The sequence below is a fragment of the Doryrhamphus excisus genome, chromosome 3 (assembly GCF_030265055.1).
Source record: "Doryrhamphus excisus isolate RoL2022-K1 chromosome 3, RoL_Dexc_1.0, whole genome shotgun sequence".
Taxonomy (NCBI): domain Eukaryota; kingdom Metazoa; phylum Chordata; class Actinopteri; order Syngnathiformes; family Syngnathidae; genus Doryrhamphus; species Doryrhamphus excisus.
Window position 1 is genome coordinate 23,005,169 of NC_080468.1, and position 23,694 is coordinate 23,028,862.

At 40.2% G+C, this 23,694-nt stretch overlaps 1 protein-coding gene across 2 annotated transcripts in view; it reads right to left on the reverse strand.

The window, feature by feature from the left end:
• Window positions 1-1,375: 1,375 nt before the first annotated feature.
• m1ap (meiosis 1 associated protein) overlaps window positions 1,376-23,694 on the reverse strand; it is a 39,835-nt gene continuing 17,516 nt past the window's right edge. Inside the window, exons 3-13 of one of the 2 annotated variants that reach the window (XM_058066391.1) lie at window positions 19,877-20,139; window positions 19,610-19,807; window positions 16,972-17,143; window positions 7,482-7,628; window positions 7,250-7,409; window positions 6,546-6,687; window positions 5,313-5,376; window positions 5,026-5,168; window positions 4,815-4,930; window positions 4,668-4,746; window positions 1,376-3,413 (exon numbers count right to left, since the gene is read on the reverse strand). In XM_058066391.1, coding sequence (XP_057922374.1) covers window positions 3,195-3,413; window positions 4,668-4,746; window positions 4,815-4,930; window positions 5,026-5,168; window positions 5,313-5,376; window positions 6,546-6,687; window positions 7,250-7,409; window positions 7,482-7,628; window positions 16,972-17,143; window positions 19,610-19,807; window positions 19,877-20,139 — 1,703 coding nt within the window. In that variant the 3' untranslated portion in view covers window positions 1,376-3,194. The remainder of the gene's footprint in view (window positions 3,414-4,667; window positions 4,747-4,814; window positions 4,931-5,025; window positions 5,169-5,312; window positions 5,377-6,545; window positions 6,688-7,249; window positions 7,410-7,481; window positions 7,629-16,971; window positions 17,144-19,609; window positions 19,808-19,876; window positions 20,140-23,694) is intronic. The other variant, XM_058066392.1, reaches the window with a different exon arrangement.

Consider the following 23,694-nt stretch of genomic DNA (forward strand, 5'->3'; position numbering starts at 1 on the left):
TTTTTTTTTTTTTTTTTAACACTATTAGGGTGTTTGGTGGGCCTGCAAACATGCCGGAAACTCTCTCACTGCAGACCACTGATTTTTATTTTTAGCAGCATGTGGGTAACCCATTGAGTAATGCATCTCTCCATGTGTGCATTTGTTTGACACACGGAAGAGTCTCATTCACCAGTTTGCCTCCACTTTTTTCATATTATATATATATATATATATATATATTCTATTTAATATTTTGCTTTGAATGTGCAAACTCCATTTTTTTCAGACTGCGTAGGAGTGCAACCTTTCTGATTTGCCTCACAGCAGATGAACTTCCTTTTTCTGTTCTCACTCGGGGCAGCTGGGGGATGCACTTAATTATTCTCAGTCTCTGCCCTGTGTAGAAAGTATACATTGTGTTGTATTATCACTGGGGCCAGAGCTGCAGGAAAGACACAGCATGTCAGAGTCTTGAGCGGGAGATAAACAAATTCTGTTGCTACAAAAAGGAAACAAAATGCCAAGAATAAAGCAGGAAGTGTCAGCACTTTTTTTTTTTTTAGAATAATATTGTAATCCATGGGTCTCAAACATGCGGCCCCTGGGCCAAATGTGGCCCGCAGGATACTAGTTTGAGGCCCCCCGCCTTGATATGAAAGTTTAATGTTAGTGCGGCCCCACGCAAGTTTGATATGGATGCTGTATGGTATCATGTACCCAGAAAAAATTATTACGTTTGATTAATGTTCATGTTAAAGGTTAAATAACTGTTAATAGTTATCCTCCCTATCCGTGTGGAAGTGGTAAGTTTTTGGCTATTTAAGTTTAAAGGAAATAACTTTAAGGCTACCGTTTAGGTCGCCAGCTCTCTAGTTTGCGAGTTAGCATGTGTCTCAAGACCCTGCAGTTGCGCAATATGTTGTAAATAAAAAGAGTATAAATGTGACTATAGTCGTGTTTTGTCATGTCTACAGGGCTCTAATATTGCTTTGTTCATTTTAATCTGAAAAAAATAATTTGTCTACCCACCAACTATATGTGGTTTCTTAAGTTTTTATTATTTGCCGTTTTATTATTATTATTATATTTATTTATTACTGATTGATTGATTTTCTTTATTTGTTGTTTTTTATTTTTCATCTTATTTTGTGTAGAAAAATAAAAATTAAGATATTTGAGAACAGTGGAATATTTTATCAGAGCTTTTATTGTAGAAAATTGGAACCAAGGCGAAGTTTTTAAAATTTTTTTGTTTTTAATAAATGCGTTTTTTGGGTTTTTTTTGGAAAACCTGATGCGGCCCAGTCTCGCCCAGACCCGAGCTCCAGTGGCCCCAAAGTAAATTGAGTTTGAGACCATGCAGAAGTATTTAAAAGCCTCCCACCAAATATATTTATAGATAGATAATAGATAATTTATTAACAATGAAATGACATCACTGACACAACTGTGTGCAACTTCAGGGTAACACAAAACATCACCACGGACAAAATATAAACACCAAACAGGAATAAAAGGTGTCAGAAAATGTAAACATCTCCTAAACTAAGAAGATATACGTGCACACTCACACAAAAATCACATTTACGCTATTGCAGTTCTGCCTCACAGTTAACACGCTGAAACAGGAACTGCTTTTTTTAATTTTCTATTCAAACCACCTTATTGAATTTACACACAATGACAAAACAGGTAGCAAGAGGAACCCAAACAAAGAACCAAGGACAGAAACAAATCAAAATGTCTCTAGGAAAACTTTCTTAGGTTCTCACAAATTCTCTTTTGGAGACAAAAGAGTCGTTGTGTTTAACGTTTCTGAATGCGGAAGTCCTGTGACATCACAACGCCATGAGGTAATTTGTCACTGGGTCGTTTCTGGTGTGACAAGGTTCAGCATGGGGGTGGAATGGCGGGAGACTGATTAAAGCCGGATTGTATGTGTGTGTGCGTGGAAGAGAGAGAGATGGAGCTCTTATGTGAGGAATATATAATTAATGGTAATGCATGAGAGCAACGCAGCAATATGAGAATGAGTCAATTCCTTAACAAATACTTGCAAAATGTGTCTGTTGCGTAAAGGCATGAACTTGCATTGACTTCATTTCAAACGCGTGTGACGCACATACACACAACTATATTTTGTCATATTTCCAATTCTCAAAAATATAGTGAAAAAAATTCTCTGATGTACGGCACCTTTCAACCCCCACAGAGAGCTCTGAACGGGGGGTGAAAGAGTCAAGAGGCCTCTCTTTTTTTTTCCTGGGTCTCATTAAAACAGTAAAGCTGTGTTGTCCATGTCTACATGTCAATACCATTTGGAAATGGCTTTTTCCTGTATCAGGCTTGTGTGTTCCATACTTTTATTCCCCTTTTTTTTGTCATTTGTTTTTAACACGCACTCTTCCATTGTACCCATTGTCTAGCTCAGGGGTGGGCAAACTACGGCCCGGGGGCCACATCCGGCCCGCCAAGTGTTTGAATACGGCCCGCCCAATCTTTCAAAAGTATTTAATTTAAACTCAACATACAACCTGGCATCATGGCCTGAGCCAACCTTTTGATGGTTGTATCAATTTCGTTGTTTGACATGGTCTGTTGTTTACAAAGTGCTCCTGAAAAAAGACACAAAATACATAATAATAATAATAAAAATTAAAATAACAATTATTATATTATTATTATAACTATTATGATTACTATATTTATTATATTAATGCTAATTATTATATTAAATATATATACTAATATTGTTATATTTGCATATTTTACATAATAATAATATAATAATTATTATTTTAATTTTATTTTAATTAGTATAATATTTTATTATTTTTAAAATATTTAAATATAAATATAAAATAATAAATAATAATAGCAGATTGCATGACAATTTTACAGATACAATAATACCAGGTGGACTGTTACGTGTAAAATATATAGTCTGCCCCCCCCCACGGAAATTTTGTTATATCAATGCGGCCCGCGAGTCAAAAAGTTTGCCCACCCCTGGTCTAGCTGTTTCCCTTCTTCTCATCTTTTTCTTGTTTATGGGGTGGAATTTGGAAGCTGTCCTAATGTTCCTTTGTCAGCCAATGTGCTGACAATTGACTAATGATGAGTGGAAGAATTAGAGAATGGAGATAGCTGTGTGTGTGTGTGTGTGTGTGTGCTAAATGTACTTTGTATCACTTTACCTCCTCTCTCACCCATCAGTCCTCTTCCAGTCTTACCAGAGGGCTATCATCGCACCGCTCCCGATGAGCAGGGGCTGAAGCCTCATGGCTGCCACCGCTCAGGAAGGTCAAAATGGGACGAGAGCCCTTGGAAGGCGGGAGTCCCAGTGAGGAGGAACAAGAGGAGGGCATAGGGGACACGGTGGCCCTGACCTTGCTGTTCATTCCCGGTTGACGTGCCTGATTTTGTTGTTGCTGAAGGGAAGCGACACACTTTTTTTTAAAAGTCTAATCAAATAGAAGTAAGCATAGACCTCCGCCAAGGCTTAATTTGTATTTCTTTCCAAATAATAAACAGAATTATCATCAGAGTGGTTGAATATTTGTTCTGCCACACTTTCAGGCCACTCAGTGGACGCAAGAAAAGAACACAAATTGACACAAAGTTCCGGGCAAAAAGTTGAAAAACATTGATATTCAACCGCTATTATTATTAAGGAATTACAGCCGATAGAGATCATGGCTGACTTATTTATACACAACTGAGTACAACTACACTACATCTTAAGTTCCACAAAAGTTGTCTACATCAGGGGTCTCAAACTTGCGGCCCAAGAGACAATTAACATGATTTTGCCCTGCCCATACTGTTACCCTACCCTGTTTTGCTTTGGATTAGCAATGAAGCTAAAGGCTAATGACGCTAGGTACAAATAAATGCAGGAAATGATTTGGAATAAAACGGAAAATACACATCAAGATAAAGCATCTCATCAAACATGTTGTTAAAGTTACGACGCCGCTCCCAGATGGAACTGAGTACGATGCTAACGTGCTAATTGGGTAAAATTATTAAGTTTCATTAATGTTCATGTTAAAGGTTAAATAACTGTTAATACTGTACATTTGAATCTGAAAAAAATAATTTCTCTACCAACTGTATGTGGTTTCTTACGCTTTTCTTATTTGCTGTTTTATTATTATTTTACTTATTTATTACTGATTGATTGATTTATTGTCTTTATTCTTAATTTGTTTATTAATTTTTTTATCTTATTTTGTGTATAGAAAAATAAAAATTAAGATATTTGAGAACAGTGGAATGTTTTATCAGATATTTTGGTGTGGAAAACCGGAACCAAAGTACTGAAAACGTGTAGAAGCAAAAACATTGAAGATAGTTTTTTTATTGATTTTTTTCCCAGTTTTTAATAAATGCGTTTTGGGTTTTTTTTTTTGAAAACCTGATGTGGCCTGGCTTCACCAATAACCTAGCTCCGGTGGCCCCCAGGTAAATTGAGTTTGAGACCCCTGGTCTACATGCTTATTCACTTCCCCTAACTGTCAGAAATTAAACATGATTCTAATTAAAATTGTGGGATTTCATGCATTCACATCTATATCTTATAGTCAACCATAATGAGGTATTGAGCATGTTTAAAATCATTTTTTTAAACATAAGCAGCAGCTCACCCATTAAAAAAAACAGAAAAGCCAACATTTGTTTACCTGCCGTGGTTGCCTGCTGGCTGTGGATTTACCGCCATCTGGTGGCTGAGGCTGGTATCTATTGGTAGCTGGCTGCAGCCTAGAAGCACAAAGTGGTATTGGTAGATGTTTGGGTTAGATGTTAGAAGTTAGATGACAAATGTTGACCTGTAGGGATATCGTGACTGGTTGAGCAGGCCTTGGCTCCTGAGGTGCTGGTAGAGGTTGCTGCTCAGAGAGAGGGGATTGAACACAGCCTCCTCGTCCATGTGGGTGAAACAGCCCTGCGAGGCATAGAGCATGACCCAAATGTGCACGAATAGCACTAATCAGCTTGTAAACCTTTGTCATTTTCTACGCAGAACACGGGTGACCTTACTTGTATGACCTGCACGGCCTCAGGTGTGGGCTCCTGCGCTGGCACAGAGTGGGTGCAAGGCAACCACAGTTCTCTGGAGATCACCGGCTTCAGGAGACAGGAGAGAGATGCAGAGGGCTGGAGGATATAATGGGAAAACACACCTGTGTTGCATTCAAAGACACACAAAGGACACAGAGCGTGAATGCAACATGCATAATGGAGTTTCCTTTCTATTTATATGAATACAGAGTTGTCTGTGGTATAGGTGCCCACTGTGTGTCATGAAAAATAAAAACATACAACACCTGAGCCTCCGGGTGTCAGCCTCTGTGTGGATTCTACCTGCAGCAGCAGGAACATGTCACGACTCTGAAAAACAAAGACAAACCAAAAAAAATATTGGTAACATTTCCTATTTGTCAGTACAGTGCATCCACAGTGATTCACTTTTCCACATTTTATGTTACAGGTCTGGAAATGCAATATAGACTGCTGCACCTGTGACCCAGGCCCAGATAAGCGGAGGAAAATGGATGAATGGAATATATTAATTTTTCCCCCCAATGTTCTACACACATTAACCCAGGGGTCTCAAACACGCGGCCCGCAGGACACTAGTTTGAGGCCCCCCGCCTTGATATGAAAGTTTAATGTTAGTGCGGCCCGTGCAAGTTTGATATGGATGCTGTATGGTATCATGTACCCAGAAAAAAATATTACGTTTGATTAATGTTCATGTTAAAGGTTAAATAACTGTTAATAGTTATCCTCCCTATCCGTGTGGAAGTGGTAAGTTTTTGGCTATTTAAGTTTAAAGGAAATAACTTGAAGGCTACCGTTTAGGTCGCTAGCTCTCTAGTTTGCGAGTTAGCATGTGTCTCAAGACCCTGCAGTTGTGCAATATGTTGTAAATAAAAATAAAAAATAAAAAAAAAAAAGAGTATAAATGTGACTATAGTCGTGTTTTGCTCTAATAATGCTTTGTTAATTTTAATCTGAAAAAAATAATTTGTCTACCCACCAACTATATGTGGTTTCTTAGGTTTTTATTATTTGCCGTTCTATTATTATTATTATTATTATATTAATTTATTACTGATTGATTGATTTTCTTTATTCTTGATTTCTTTATTTATTTTTCATCTTATTTTGTGCAGAAAAATAAAAATTAAGATATTTGAGAACAGTGGAATGTTTTATCAGAGCTTTTATTGTAGAAAATCGGAACTAAAGCACTGACAAAGTTTGTATATTTTTCTGTTTTTTTGTTTGTTTTTTTTTTCCTGGGGGGGGGGACTTGATGCGGCCCAGCCTTGCCCAGACCCTAGCTCCAGTGGCCCCCAGGTAAATTGAGTTGCAAAAAGAATGGTTGCAAAATTCACCAGAAAATTATGAGGTGTTGTGTGTAGAATTTTTGGGTAAAACTGATTCCATTTTGGAAGACGGTTAATAAACATAGCAAAATGTGTAAAAAGTGATGTGAATACTTCTGGATGGACTGTCCAGAAGCTTGTACGGTAATTGGGGTTCAGACACACCCGTAATGTGCAGCAGAGAGCATGAAACAAGTGGTGGTTGCTCTCCATCTCATCCCAGTCCAGCTGCCAGCAGGTGGTGGGGCGGATCACCAACGGCAGGCCGTACAACAGGCTTTCACACACGGCATCAGCACGCAGGGCCCTGCAAGCATCCACCCACCACACACACACACACACACACACACACACACACACACACACACACACACACAACCTTTGTCAGTATATAGACTAAATTGTGTGTCCTATCTTAAATGGCTGGTATGCAAGCAGTAATCTTCTTTGTTGGTTTCCTTCCTCGTCTTGTGTTGCAATTCATGCATGAGTCCCAAAATATCCCATCCACCCTCCCCGTCATTTTGGTGTCTGTCAGCAGTGTGCCAAGTATTCCCTCACAAACAAGTTCTGGACAACATAACCGGAAGACAAGGACATGTTTTTCAGCAGCAGAGGACTTGAGAAGAACAAAATGGGCTCTGATGAAAGGGGAGGGTTTTATCTCTGCAAGTATTTCGCTGCTGTGCACCATCAGAGAATAGAACCATTCACTGACAAAAAGGCTTTACAGAGTACAAACCACAATACATGCATGGTTCACGCACACACATTTCCTGCCTCCCATCATAGATGTTGGAGGGCAGACAAGGACATTTTTTTTCCGTGCTGCTTGAAAACAATGTTACCAGATTAGCTCTTGTACTTACTTGATTGCTCTCAGCTTCTGTGGTACTTGGCTCTGATTGGCTGAGCCCTTAGAGACAGACATAAAGTCACGGATGCTCTCCGTCTTCACTCCGAGTTGGGGGGCCAGTGGAACGAGGGCGGGGCTGATCAGACGCTCCTGCTTGTCACACATAATGCACACTAAACGGCGGGCCAAAGAGTCATTAGCAACTGCAGGAAATATTTTTCATGTATGGTGGGAGGAGGACAAACCTGGAACGGCATTTTCCATCGGGGCAGGCAGAAGAAGGTTGAGGTGTTCCTGGTTCCCGCCTTGCTCTTGAAGCCATGTTTTTAACATGGACTCCACTGCTATTACATTGTTGTCCACCAGCTGCAGATCCACCAACATCAGATGATCTGCAAGAAGGTTTATAACAGGGGTCTCAAACTCAGTTTACTTGAGGGCCACTGGAGCTAGGGTCTGGGTGAGACTGGGCCACACCCTCCCCCCCATATACAAACTTTTTCAGTGCTTTGGTTCCGATTTTCTACAATAAAAGCTCTGATAAAACATTCCACTGTTCTCAAATATCTTTATTTTTATTTTTCTGCACAAAATAAAATGAAAAATAAATCAAGAATAAAGAAAATCAATCAATCAGTAATAAATAAATATAATAATAATAATAATAAAACGGCAAATAATAAAAACTTAAGAAACCACATATAGTTGGTGGGTAGACAAATTATTTTTTTCACATTAAAATGAACAAAGCATTATTAGAGCCCTGTAGACATGACAAAACACGACTATAGTCACATTTATACTCTTTTTATTTACAACATATTGCGCAACTGCAGGGTCTTGAGACACATGCTAACTCGCAAACTAGAGAGCTAGCGACCTAAACGGTAGCCTTCAAGTTATTTCCTTTAAACTTAAATAGCCAAAAACTTACCACTTCCACACGGATAGGGAGGATAACTATTAACAGTTATTTAACCTTTAACGTAAACATTAATCAAACGTAATAATTTATTCTGGGTACCATACAGCATCCATATCAAACTAACATTAAATTTTCATATCAAGGCGGGGGCTTCAAAGTAGTGTCCTGTGGGCCACATTTGGCCCGCGGGCCGCGTGTTTGAGACCCATGGTTTATAATGAGATGGTGCTTTATGACTCCATATGCAGTGCAGACGGACAAAAAATACACAATCCTTTATTCTGACCACTAGATGGGGACACAGGACCTCACTCAAAGAGAAACCTTTGCATTTATTTTCATTTGTGCTGTCATTGTCCAAGTCAATTTATTCATGCACAGGAGAAACTCCCTTCTTGTTCCATTCCCTCCATATTCAATAATTAAATTCCACTAATGGTAACCAAGGCGAACTTGAGGATAAAGGGGACACCGTTTGTGTGAGACAGGGGACACTGGAAGAAGATTTCATAAAAATTTCACATAACAGAGGCACATAACACTTTGTGGCTCTTGACTAAAGTGAATCTTCCAGAAATAAGCACTACATTTGAAGTCAAAGAATATGCACTCAACGAAAATATAAAGGAAACACTTTTGTTTTTTTCTCCCATTTTTCCTGAGCTAAACTCAAAGATCTAAAACGTTTTCTACATACACAAATGGCCTACTTCTCTTTTGTTCACAAAATCTGCCTAAATCGGTGTTAGTCATCACTTTTACTTTACCGACACAATCCATTCAAAGCTTCTCACATGTCTGCTGTGCAATCGTGGCAGTGGGTTCAGAGGCGGCTGGGGGTCATGAGTAGGGTAAAACTAATCAGTAGGGTAAAACTAAACTGTCTCACGACGGTCAAAAGCAGCTCACCATCCCTATTAGTGGGTGAACAATCCAGCACTTGGTGAATTCTGCTGCTGGGGTTCTACGTATACTATCAATAAAATGCACCTGTGTTTGTTGTCCATAACATACAACTGCAAGTGGAAGAGTGAGGTTACAGTCGAAGAGATACAGAAGGTGGAGAATTTTAAATACTTGGGGTCAACAGTCCAGAACAATGGAGATTGTGAAAAGGAGGTGAAGAAGCGTGTGCAAGCAGGATGGAACGGGTGGAGAAAAGTATCAGGCCTAGAGCAGGGGTCTCAACCACACGGCCTGCGGGCCAAATGTGGCCCGCAGGACACTAGTTTGAGGCCCCCGCCTTGATATGAAAGTTTAATGTTTGATATGGATGCTGTATGGTATCATGTACCCAGAAAAAATTATTACGTTTGATTAATGTTCATGTTAAAGGTTAAATAACTGTTAATAGTTATCCTCCCTATCCGTGTGGAAGTGGTAAGTTTTTGGCTATTTGACGTTTAAAAAATTTTTTTGTTTTTAATAAATGTTTTTTTTTTTTTTTTTTTTTTGGAAAACCTGATGCGGCCCAGTCTCACCCGGACCCGAGCTCCAGTGGGCCCCAAGTAAATTGAGTTTGAGACCCCTGGTCTAGAGACAGTGGCACTGAGAAAAAGACAGGAAGCAGTACTAGAGATAGCAGAAATTAGGATGCTGTGGTTCTCTTTGGGAGTGACCAGGATGGATAGGATCAGGAAGGAGTACATCAGAGGGACATTACATGTTAGAGACCTTGGAGATAAAGTGAGAGAGGCCAGACTGAGATGGTTGGGACATGTCCAGAGGAGAGATAGTGAATATATTGGTAGAAGGATGCTGCGTTTGGAGCTGCCAGGTAGGAGGCATAGAGGAAGACCAAAGAGGAGGTTTATGGATGTAGTGAAGGAGGACATGAGGGTAGTTGGTATGAGACAGACAGACGCAGAAGACAGGGTTGTAAAATGTACTGTTCCTGAACTGATCATAAAACTTGCTATTTTTCACTACCCCCAATTCAAATTGCACTTTAATGTCTTTTTATTAAAGGGACTGTCTTCTTAGCAAAGACGTCTGTGCATGTGTGTGTTACCTGGGGTGCAGCTTACATGCTTAGAGCAGGAAGACGGTGTTAGTTAGTGAAATTAGTGCCTTCTAGGCAGCCACGTAACCATTGCAAACAGTATTTTTACATTTAAAATTGAAATGTTATTTATAATATTAAATAAATATTTCAGAAGGTTACAGGATGTTGGTGATGGGGGTGATGGTAGAACAAAACAGTTAAGAATGCCTGTTTTTAGGGGTAAATTTGTGGTCCGATCCCCTCTGGGTGGAAAACAGGAGGACATGAAGAGGAATAAATAACATAGCCATTGCCTCTTGATGCTCTTCTACAATCCACCCATGTTTCCTCTTATTTGTGGAATGTTGAGATGAGATGCTTCCCATTCTTATGTGTGCTAAATCTAGATTTACAAAGAAGAGAAGGTGGATCAAAACATTCAGGCCCAACATATTTGAAGAAAGAGAAGTACAAGTGGTTAGCGTGTGTGGTTAGAGAGCAAATTACAAAGATAGATGAGGAGACAGGGTGTGTTCTTGTTGTTACGGTAATAGAGAAATAGGAGGAAGAACCCTGAGTAGATGGAGATGGAGGAAAACGAGTTGAAGCAAATCGATAGCAATTCCCTACAATGATGCGAGTCTGGGGAGTGGGAAAGCAGAGACGTAGAGTCAGCAGGGGAGGGAGTGAAGAATTATCAAAGCTGATGTATACACACAGCAGAAGGGGGGGAAAAATTGTAAATCACAGCAGGGAAGGAAGGGGGAGGGACAGAAGGAGATGAGATAGCATGTAAGAAGGTAAATGAGAGACACCGTGATGAAGGGAACTTCTTTGTGAGACATCACATGCACAAAGTAAGCAGGGTGAGTGACAGTCATTTACCACTGGTGTGACAACATGGAAGTGGAATGTTTGCTTGTACATTTCTAAAACCACACCAGCGTGACACGGAGAGTCCACTGTGGCCACAATGCATCCGGAAAGTGTTCACAGCGCTTCACTTTTTCCACATTTTGTTTTCTTACAGCCTTCTTCTAAAATGGAATACATTAAAAAAAATTGTTTGAAATGTATTTCAAAAAAAAAAGAATGCGGTTGCAACTTTTAGATTTTTTTTTAAACCAAACGTGGATGTGTAAACGTTTATTTTAATATTCAAAAGAAAAAAAAGCCTTCATCAGCTTTGTGTTGTCAGTGACAAATCACATTGACACTTTTTCCTTAATTCCTATTTTTTCGTGTTTTTTTGTGTATTTTTTTTACTAGGGTTGTCAAATGATTAAAATATTTGATTGTGATTAATCACACTTTGTCCATAGTTAACTCAGAATTAATCACATTTAACAGATAGAAATACATTTTCATCTATAATAAGCAGGGGGGACTCTTTTTGTGGTAAAGATTCGAAGTGCAACTACAACAAAAATTACATCAAATTATATGAAAAGGGATATCCATTTCAGAATTATGGGCCATTATTTGAAACAATACAGTCAGAAAGCATTTTTTTTCTTTATTATTCGCATATTAGCTCTTAAACTCCCTCACAAATCCAAAATGTGAGTGAGTGAGACCTCTCACACTGACACAAACATGTTTTTGTAATTACAGTGTCAGCTAAAATAAAGTAACATAATAAAGTAACATAAAATGAGTTTATTTATGTTACTGGTTTTCAATTCTAAATGTTTGTGAGTAAAAAAAAAGCCTACATCTGTCTTGCAAGAGCTATGGCATCACTACTATGAATGATACACTTAATATGGAAATGGAATTTTGGAATTTTGTCATTGCAGTTTTCTTAAAAGTAATCTTAAAATATCGTCTCTTCCCGTGAAGCCAACATCGTGTATCGTCTCATATCGTGAACAGAGTGTGTCATGACACCCGTATTTATTACCATTGTCTGTGATCTGTGAGTTCATTAGCATGTGTGTGTTCATGTGCGTACCATAGAGAATACATACACTACCCATGTTCCTGTGGCCTTATGAAGTGAGAGACAGAGCAGCAGCCATCAGTCTGCATGCTGCTCTGCATGGACATCAATGGTGAATAGCTCATTGATGTTGTTTGAGACCGTGACAAATAGCACATTGATCATCCGGCCTGCAACATGGCCACTCGGCACACTCGTAGCAGTGTGACCTAATTGCCTCGTGGGCACATTTGCTTTATGGCAGGCGTTTGACGGAGACTTGAAAAGGACATTGGGACAAACGGAAAAGGAGAATATGGTACTCGAGATGAAATGGAGGGGATCCTTTCATGGGCTACAACATATTCAGTGAAGTGTAGTTAGGGGAGGCATAAAAAAATTAAAAAAATGACAACATAACATAAATACAAATATTTGTCCATTGAACAACATTCATTCATTCATTTTCTACCGCTTTTTCCTCACGAGGGTCGCGGGGAGTGCTGGAGCCTATACCAGCTGTCTTTGGGCGAGAGGCGGGGTACACCCTGGACTGGTGGCCAGCCAATCACAGGGCACATATAGACAAACAACCATTCACACTCACATTCATACCTATGGACAATTTGGAGTCGCCAATTAACCTAGCATGTTTTTGGAATGTGGGAGGAAACCGGAGTACCCGGAGAAAACCCACGCATGCACGGGGAGAACATGCAAACTCCACACAGAGAGGGTGGAATTGAACCCTGGTCTCCTAGCTGTGAGGTCTGCGCGCTAACCACTCGACTGCCGTGCCGCCCGCACATGTATTAATTATATTAAAAACTTTAACTGAATTAATGAAATCAGTTAGTTAATGACAGTTAATAAAAAAAATTAAGGGAATAAAAGGAGTCACCGGCCATAAACTTCACAGCACATCCCTGAACATAATTTTGTGAAGACTGCAAAAGATCAAGTGCTAGAATTCAGGCAGAGGACGATCTACAAAAATTGCCAGGAAGTGGAAGAGCTGTGGAGACAGAATTCACGGAGGCGCTACACAGAGAAGATTTACAGGGAAGGAGGAGGACACGAGGAATTGAAGATAACAAGCAAGCCTTTTTTTGGGATTCTGAGCGGGCCGTGGAATGACATGAGCCACCATATTTCTCTCGGTGGACATGTATCAATAAAGAAATTGCAACGCTCAGCCTTCACTCCTCTGCATTTTGCCACTGATTTTTATTACAACCCATAGAGGCGTAGCGTGTGCAGTGCACTTCCTGTACGGTGGCTGGGGTCGCATCTGTCTTAGAAGCTCACAGTGGGGTTTCTTTTCCAGGCGCTTGAACCCACAGCACATTAAAGCCAATGAGCTGACTGCCTCAGAAAACCAACTAAGTAAGAAAAAAGAACCAGAAATGCAAGCTGAGCAGAAAGTCTGGAAAGTGTTGTTACATTGAAGCAATTACTGAAAACGTAAAAATGGTATCTAGCAGTATCCCTTGCTTGCACATATTACCGGCTGTATAAAAACAGAACGATTACAGACAGGACCGGGGAGGTGGCAAAGATATACCAAAGATTTTGACTCAAGTGCAGATCGAAAATGACAACTATGACACCCCCACACTTCTCTGCAGGTCTCAACGATTGCTGTCTTACAATACAAAAACAACACAATACTAATTTAGCTGTCGTTAACTGTGAGTCAGCAAGTTAAAACTATTCTGGCAGCTCAAAGCAGATTTGCGTTGCGAGCACTGATCCATGCACATGCGTGGGGTGTAAAGATGGCTTAAGTGTTCCAGAGACAGGAAAAACAATTGCCCCCCCCCAAAAAAAAAAAATGCCTCAGTTATTTGAGGTGGCAGTCACCATGATGAAAAGGCATACATCATTTACTGCAGGCAGTTCCAGGCTCCGTATGATTACACTAAAAAGAACACCCACAACCCTGGCTTGCATTCACAGTACTCATAGTACTCTAATCTGATTCTGAATATCTGCAGGGAGACAGTCATTCCACATTTGTCTATTTTGTTATGTTAAGAGTACGCATTATCCTCTCTGCATGCTTACAACCTGTCAGGATAAAAAAAATAAAAAAGTTGCAAAGGCATCAACTATGGTCACAGCCTGGGTTAATACGACACAAATCTCTAAAAACAAGAAAGATAATGTAAAAAAAGAAGATAAAAGCAAACAGGAAATTGGATTTGATAAGATGTAAAAGGGGAACAGAGACAAACAGGGGAGTCCTATTAATTCCCATATAAAGAGATATATGGCGGGAGGGAAGAGGCGGAGACAGCAATTAACTCACAGGAGAGAAGAAAAGGAAAGAGGGAGGAAAAATCCTCTCATGTCGTCTTTGATGGGACTAGCTAAGATCCCCTGAAGCAGAGTATGATTAAAAGAAAAGTGGAAATAATATGGTGTAATTACACTGTTCCAAGGCCACACACACACCCACACACACCCACAAGGAGGTACAGGAGGAAAGGTCCAGAAGTCACTAAAAAGTACAAGTAAAACAAGCATGCGCTTAGTGTTCTCTGTTTTTATGCTCATAATCAATAGTAATAAGTAATGTTAATAAGTAATTAATAAGTAATAAGGTCGCCTCTCACCACACTGCGGTTCAAACATCACTCCCTACTTAATTAATTTTTAAAACAAATTAATTAATTAATGATCACTATTTTGTGGTTGAATACAATTTAATATTAGTCATATTTATAGATATGAAGGACATTTTACAAATGGCCCAAATTAAGAATTCTCAATCAAACTTATTTAAATCAGACTTCATTCCCAGTGTTTCTCACCTTCTTTATAAAAGTCCTGTTTACTTCCAACTTTTACAGCCGTACTCAATAAATAACATTCAGAATCTGGTCTTCGTCAGCCAAATCTGGCTCTTGGGAGATGGAACGTCACCTTCCCCGGTGAGAAAGAAGCCTAATCTTGCGCAACAGGTGAAGTTCCGACCACCTCAACCCACAAGCAAACTTCTCAATAGGGGGCTGGACTTTGTTCTACTTTAGAGTTTTCTGCAGGGAAGAGGCTCTGAGCTGGTGTGGGCTTATTAATAGCTCCATGGCACGGTCCCTATGTGCTGGAGTCACCCCCAGAGAACGACTTTCAATCGGGGAAATGGGTCTGATTCTGCATCGAAAACACAAGTGCAGAGAGCATTCCCTCTGGTGACTCTGTGGTTCTGCTGGGAGACTTCATTGCCCTGGTTGACAACAACAGTGTGACTTGGAGGGAGGAATGGTTTCCCTGATCTACGTATACTTGTGCGTTGTTATGTTGGTGGACGTCTGTGCTAACCAGAGTTTGTCCATAACAAACATCATGAACAATGAGATGTTCATCAGTGCACCTGACACCATGAGACCTTAAGCCACAGATCTATGATCCACTTTGTAGTCACATCATCAGACCTGCACCTGCATGTTTTGGACACGCAGGTGAGGTGGCTGAGGCGTCAACTGATCACCACCTTGTATTGAGTTGGAATGGATGGCGGGGGGGGGGGGGGGGGAGACAATTAAGACCTGGTCGACCCAAGCAAAGGTGCAAAGTAGTCGGTTCCAGTCATGGCGGAAACCCCTGAAGCTTACACCAGCTCTTAGTGGGCTCTTAAGTTGAAGGAGTCTTACCAAGCATGGATGGCTTATAGGACTCCTGAAGTCGGAGCATCAGAGAGGTAGTGACAGGACAAGTGGTTCACAAAACCTGGATGGGGACGGGTTCGGTGAGACCATGGAGCACAATTTTTGGTTGGCTTCAAAGACCCGACAACTCAGAAAGGGGACATAGTGGCCTGCCTACATTGTTTATAGTGGGGGCCGGCCCCCAAGGCTGGTTCTGTGCATTATTTTTATGGACACAATTTGCAGCCAAGGTCTGACAATCCTACCCTCAACCATGTCACAAGCTTTGGGTACAAGGTGCTGACATGAGTTTCATCCCTCAGGTCGCTGGACTGGAGATGGGTGATCTGGGAGGACCGCAGTGTAGAGCCACTGCTCCTTCTCATAAACAGGAGCCAGTTGAGGTGGATCTCGTTTGGATGCCTCTTGGACACCTGGTGGGGTGTTCTGGAAGAGGTGGCCGGAGACTTGGATATCTGGGCTTCCCTAATGAGACTCCTGCTACCATGACCTCGACCCGGATAAGTGGGTCTAATCAACTATCTAATCAACTGAGGATGAATTTGCTTTATTTTAACAATATGTCAAGGGCCAAAAAAAAACAAAAAAAAAAAAACGCAAAAATGGCCCCTGAGCCACCATTTGGACACCACTGCTTTAATGTCTCCTTCGCATCCTCCTTAGCATCCTTATAATTGCTTTAATTCAGACTGACTAATGACATTATCTGCTCCTCTAAATAAGCACATTTTCAGTTGCTGCAAGGCTGCTTGTGCTTTGCTATTCTCAGCATCATTCCACATTATTGTTAACAAAAAAAAAACCTTTACATTAACATCTAATTCCTGATTAGTACCATATTCATTCTTGTCTTGCTCTCTCAATTCTCCCCTTTCTTTGTCTCCTCTTTCCGTGACCCATTTCTCTATCTTCTCCCCGGAGTTTTAAAGTGCAATTACAGAGTAGTCCTTAGGGAAGATTGGTTGAAAAACAACACAATGCTTAGTGAGGCCCTCAACAAACACATTTTATTTTTGTAATTAGGCATTTGCCTTGTTCAATTCCTGCAGCGGGTTTGAGGTTTTACAAGGAAGAAATTGGCACATGCTCTTAGAGACATGCTCCAAGTATAAATGGGTCAGTGCTTCATCCACGAGGAACAAGCTGGGTGGGAATGTATGTGGAACGTGAGGGGGAGACAAGTCTCCTCAGGAAAGAGATAAGAGGCATTTCTGTTTTTAATCCTCCTTCCTACCTTGACTAGCACCGCTTGAAGCTTCAGGTGAGGGAGCATCTTGACCACACTCTGCCTCACTGTGGAGCTGTACCACCAAAAGGCGTTTGAGTGGAACCAGGTCGGCATCTGTCAGCCCTTTTTCCAAAAGGTGAACAATGCCTCGACCTGGTCGGCCGGTCACCACCGTAACCTGGAAATACAGAAACAAAAATTATATATATATTTATGTATACACAGTATATAAAGCAGGGGTCTCAAACATGCGGCCCGCGGGCCAGATGTGGCCCGCAGGATACTAGTTTGAGGCCCCCGCCTTGATATGAAAGTTTAATGTTAGTGCGGCCCGCGCAAATTTAATATGGATGCTGTATGGTATCATGTACCCAGAAAAAATTATTACGTTTGATTAATGTTCATGTTAAAGGTTAAATAACTGTTAATAGTTATCCTCCCTATCCGTGTGGAAGTGGTAAGTTTTGGGCTATTTAAGTTTAAAGCAAATAACATGAAGGCTACCGTTTAGGTCACGAGCTCTCTAGTTTGCGAGTTAGCATGTGTCTCAAGACCCTGCAGTTGCGCAATATGTTGTAAATAAAAAAAGTATAAATGTGACTATAGTCGTGTTTTGTCATGTCTACAGGGCTCTAATAATGCTTTGTTCATTTTAAAAAATAAAAAAAAAATAATTTGTCTACCCACCAACTATATGTGGTTTCTTAAATTTTTATTATTTGCCGTTCTATTATTATTATTATATTTATTTATTACTGATTGACTGTTTTTTTTTAATTCTTGATTTGTTTATTTATTTTTCATCTTATTTTGTTGATATTTGTTTGATATGATTAAGAAGTTATATTAAAGAGCATCAAGTGTTTATATTTGCACAATTCAACATGTCCAAAAAGAGTAGAAAGCTTCCTTGATATATATTACTGACAATTTATTCCCACCACATGTTGACACTTACAATAACAATAAATAAAATTAACAATAAATACTATATAATCATATATATTTTTTTATAAATTCATAAATAAATGGATACTGGAGCAAACATTTAGCACAGTATGGGGAGTATGGGAAAAAAAATATCTCAGCCACATGGTTCGGTTCAACTTGAACCTCTGGAGATTTCTTACAAAGGTTTACTGCCGGCAGTTTTTTTTTTTCTTTTTCTTTTTTAGTTTTGTGGACATTTTTTCAACAAAGCATTCTTTTGAGCGGAGGCTGTACTTTGGGGACATGACAAACAATAAAACACTGTTAGTAAATTGTGCAGGATGCTGTGTGTGTGTGTGTGTGTGAGTGCGATTTGAAGCCAAAAAACTTGGCTTTATCTGGCCTCAAAGACAATCAGTATCTGGTGTTGTGACAGGAACACAACAGTTGCTGCAAAAGCAGTGTTTAGAATAACAGAAAGCATCTCCAGCATCTCCAGAAATATAAGTGTTGTGCAAAAGTTATCTGATGTTCAGACTGAAGTTCAATTCAGACCAAGACATGCATTAAAGCAGGGGTCCCCAAACTTTTTCCAGTGAGGGCCACATTACTTTTCTTTCCTCTGAAGGGGGGCCAGGGTCGTATGTTTGTTTATGTTCTATGACTGGGGCAAAGTGTGGTTGTAGTCACGTCACAATAGGTTACCATTTCCAGTTCTATGACAGAAAAATGACCATGCTTTATTGTTCGGGGGGGGGGGGGGGGGGGACAAATGTGGAAGTGGGCCGTGTCCGGCCCCCGGGCCTTAGTTTGGGGACCACTGCATTAAAGCAAGGAACTTTTCCACCTTCATGCCTGCATACTGGGGCAACTTTGATATTTTTAGATATAGGCAAAAACATGGTTATACAGTCATCCCTCTCTCATTACGGTTCAACCATTCTATCCAGCCATCCATTTTCTATACCACTTATCTTCACTAGGGTCGCGGGTATGCTGGAGCCTATCCCAGCTGTCTTCCGTTGAGAGGCGGGGTACACCCTGGACTGGTCGCCAGCCATTCTTGCGATACAGCTTTACTCCAGATGAGAAATCTCGTTAATCTTGTTTTAATCTTGTGTGACAAGATTTCGCCAATCAACAGTTTGATTGAATTTTTGCTTAAAAAAAAAATCTACAATGTGCTGGACATCACCATGTTTGTGTGATGTTTGCTAGCAGCAACTTAGCGAAAAATAGAACCATGCTGATGGACCACCATGATAGTTCAAGTATGCACAACAAGTTGGTGCTAAAAGTTAAGCGTGCGATTGGACAATCTGCTGTGGCTGATTGAATCGTCTCAGAGCAACAGCACTGCTGCAGCTTCTCTGATGTCGGTCTAACAAATCCCCAATGGACAGATGGCTCAGCCGTGAATGAAATGAGACCATTTCCTGCACTGAAGTGTACATAAGATGCCTTGAGGTGGACAGGCTCTTGAAAGAGGCTTTTAAAAGAACAGTTAGCAGACATGTTTTTTTTACACTTTTAAAATGTGGATTTCAAGTTGAAGAGACATGACACCGCATTCTTATCAAAACAAAGCACAAAGTGCACTGTAGAGTTTCCCTCTAATGGAAATGAACCACATGCTGCAAGAGCTTTTCAACAATGCTCTCACTAAGAACTATGCTTATGTAACAATCGTGTTTGTTTTTCCGTGCTCACTCACCTCTATGCACGTGTTGCCGTTGGCCTGGCTGCTGGCCCCGATATGTTTCATGTACTGTTTAAACTGCTGTAAGCTGTCCAGCACCGCCTGTCGCAGCATCTCACCTCCTCTGACTGTTCCTCTGCTGCAACCTTCACTCGGTATCGACCTCAACTCTTCCACGCAGGCACGCAACCTAGCCAGGTTACCGCGAACTTGCTAAAAAAAAGACAGAAAAAGATGAGACCAGAAAATAATAACCAAAGTTCTTGTTTTCATGTTTATTACCACAAATGGGAGCAGACATTCCTGCTGCCTGCTGATGGAGTACAAGCTTAAGTGTGGGAGCCTACAGGGTCCGTCCAGACTACAGGCCAGAGACAAGAAGTTATCAAGGGCATCGCAGAGTACCGGGCAGGTGTTGGACCACCAGGGAGGCAGTGCCTCTACAATGAGGACCCGGGCTGGTTGCCGTAGAAACGAGGAGGACCAGTACACATAGTTTCCAGTGTTGGGAGAAACGGACGGCTTCTTTTTGTTATCCATGTCACCTAAAAACAACACAAAAAGCTTGTATGTTTACATTGTCAGTGTCAAACTGCTACCACACAAACCTGACGTATATTGCCATAACCGGTTCAAAAATAGAGCTTGTTGCTAGCGGTAGCTGACCAGCTGATGTTGAGTACCGGTAGTTCACAATAAATAACTACACAAAATAATAATAAATAACTCAGAAAAATATTCATTCATTCACTTTCTACCACTTATACACTACTGAGGGTCGGGGGTACACCCTGGACTGGTCGCCAGCCAATCACAGGGCACATATAGACAAACAACCATTCACACTCATATTCATACCTATGGACAATTTAGAGTCGGCAATTAACCTAGCATGTTTTTGGAATGTGGGAGGAAACCGGAGTATCCGTAGAAAACCCACGCATGCACAGGGAGAACATGCAAACTCCACAGAGATAGCTGAGGGTGGGATTGAACTCTGGTCTCCTAGCTGTGAGGCAACCACTCGACCGCAGTGCCCTCAGAAAAATATATATACAAAAATATTTCTTCATGATTGCATCATTAACATGCATTATTATGATTTCTATAGCGAGAACAGCAATAAGCGCGCTAGCTCAGTTAGCATGCCCGCAGTCGGGTATTATTTCCAAGTCACCTTTGGGTAATATATGTGTATAAGAGCGTCATAATAAGATATTTGTTGATTTGCAAGTTCCACACAACAAAAAGGACAGCAGCCATGAAGCTCAAGAGACACTCAAGACATGAGCGTCGTCTCACTGCCATTACACAACCGTCGAGAGACCAAACAAAGCAGCACACTTCCGACCTTCACAACAAATATTACTATGAAGCAAATATCTAGCATCTCTACTGAGTATCTTTATATTTTACCATTTGTTTAACAATTGAGAGGCTTATTAAAGGGTTGAGAGTGTCAAAAATAGGTATTTGTATGGGAGCATCAAAGAGTATTTTGGTATTCAATGGGGGTCTCAGAACATAACCCCCACATCTACTCTATCAGGTTACACACAATAATACAGTGGTGTGCATCCTAATTTAGTTGTGATGAGCACAAACCGTCTTCTAGGTCAATGGGAGCTTTGTAACAGCAGGCTAATCCACAGTACTTTTTTAAATTTACTTTCAGGGATTTGGGGTAAAGTTTGGCGTTTACTTTTAGCTTTTTATTTCACACACCAGTTGCTTTGTCACACAAGCATGATCCTCACTATATTTTTGACTTAAAGGTTGATGGATTGTGGGACTGACGTCACTGTCGGTGATTGTTTTGGAAAGTTTTAGTTTAATGCCATATGATTGGTGTGGGAGCTTGAAATAAGAAAATCCCCTACGAAACCAGATTGTTTCCAGCATAACTGCAAGCATGCTTCCACTGTACTACTATGTAAGAAGATAAGGTTTCCTGCTTGGAGAAACAAGGGAATCATAACAGTCTAAAAAAAAAAAAATGGACGGCATTTTAAATCAGCTTTAACTCAAAAATACAGATAAAGCCTTGTGCTTCTTTATCCTATTTTGGTTTGTGGCGTTATGATTAGGAAAGTTATTATGGGAAGTACTTTGCTCTTAACGTTGATAAGTATGAATACTTTAGGGGCTTGTAATAACATTTTGGTATGCTTGTGTGGTGCTCACTTGGGGGTGAGGATACATAATCATAGTGGAATATTAGTAAGATGCATGAGCTGATGGAAGGGTTTTAAAAATGGGCGCGGCTTAATGGAGTAATGGGTGTTGTGTTCTGTGTGGCAGGAAGTGCATCTACAAGGAGCACATGAGTATCTGATTACAAAATTATAACATTGTAACATAGCATTATAACATTATGGCTTGCTTGGGGTTGAGGTCGGGGCTCTGTAAACCTCAAATAAGGATGACGTCTGAACATCTTGGTAAAATGAAGAATGTCAATTTAACTGACAAAATGTTGTTTTTAAAGTTAAATCCAGTCGTTAGTGTAAAAATATACATGCTTCGGGGGTCATGAGAGATAAAACAGTAAAGAGCAATGGACCGACCACCAAAGCAGAAGCTCCTGATGATCTGGTGACTGCAGTCTCATCAATAAGTCATTGTTCATAATGCACCATGAGAACAAGAGATGATGCTGGTAATGGCGGATGACTCATCAACAATCAACATCTTCAGGGCAAAGGGCCTGGTGCTGACCTACAAGATGTCATTCAGATTAAAAATTAAACCTGCGTCAAAACATCACAAGACTGGTGATATTGCACCAAAACCACTTGATAGTGATGAAGATGTTTGTGCTTCGTTACCATCACGACACCATCAGAAGACGGACATTAAAGAGTTAGTAGTCTGTAGTCGACATGAGCCCATCAATTCTCTGAACTGTCATCCAGGAAGTATCAGTGGTGGTCCAATACGTCAATGAGGATTATGTGTTTACATTCAGAAAGGATTTACCAATTACAGAAAATGCATAAACGCTGTGATGCAAAGAATGGAGAAAGGACTATAGAAAAATTGGCCCGGCGATTTGTTTCTCGCTGCACCGAGCTGCTGACAGGGCTTATGGCTTTTGTCTAATTGCTTTCGGCTAAAAAAAAAAAAAAAAAAAGTGTTCAATCCACACGAAAAAAAAAACTAGGCTAGGTTCTTAGTTATCTCAAAATAGATAAAGCTGAAGGCCTAAGTGTGTCTTGTGCCGATGCAAAAGAGACAATTTTAATGAGCATGATGTACAGAGCGAGTATGGAGAGATAAGAAATGATTTTGCTCATTTGTGCTGCACTCGTCTTCTAGCTTGTGTTGATTCCGTCCATGTTTAGACATACTTTCAAATTTGTGTGGGCTTTTTACTCAGTCTCTCAATCTGTGACCTCAATAAAGTTTACATACGAAAATGTTGTCATGTTGTTGCTACAAACAAGGCCTGAACTTAATGTTTTCTTCCATTTTTTACTTACGGTAACTGTTAGTCCCTGTATACTACAGTGTAACCCGCTTAAGTCAGTCTCGCTTATGTTGACAAACTCATAATGTCTTGGTCCACCATGTTCTTCTTATTACTTACTAAAAAAGTGTGACTGCAGTTGTCAACATAAAATTTGAGAGCCAAAAGGGTCAACACATTTTCAGACGCGTGGTATCTTTTAATTTGATTTTAATTTTCAGTTCATTTAGAACTGTTAATACATACAAATATATTTAATGTAAGTCGTTTATCTTTCTGTTAATACGACAGCAAATGGTGACTCATAATGAGAAATTAATTTATAAAATGTAATTAATTTGATTACAATTTTTAATCATTCAACAGCCCTAAAACTAATATAAAATATTATAATGTCGGCAGGCTGCACGGCGGGAAAAAGTGGTTAGGGCGCAGGCCACACAGCTAGGAGACTCGAGTTCAATTCCACCCTCGGGATGACAAATCGTCCTTTTTTTGGCAATACGAAGCATCACTGTTTCTTCTTCTCTCTTGAGCTGTCTCTTAACTAGCAGGTGAACGATACTGCCCCCTTATAGCTCAACCCCTGAATCACAGTTCAGTACCATACAAAATACTCTAATAGGCGTTT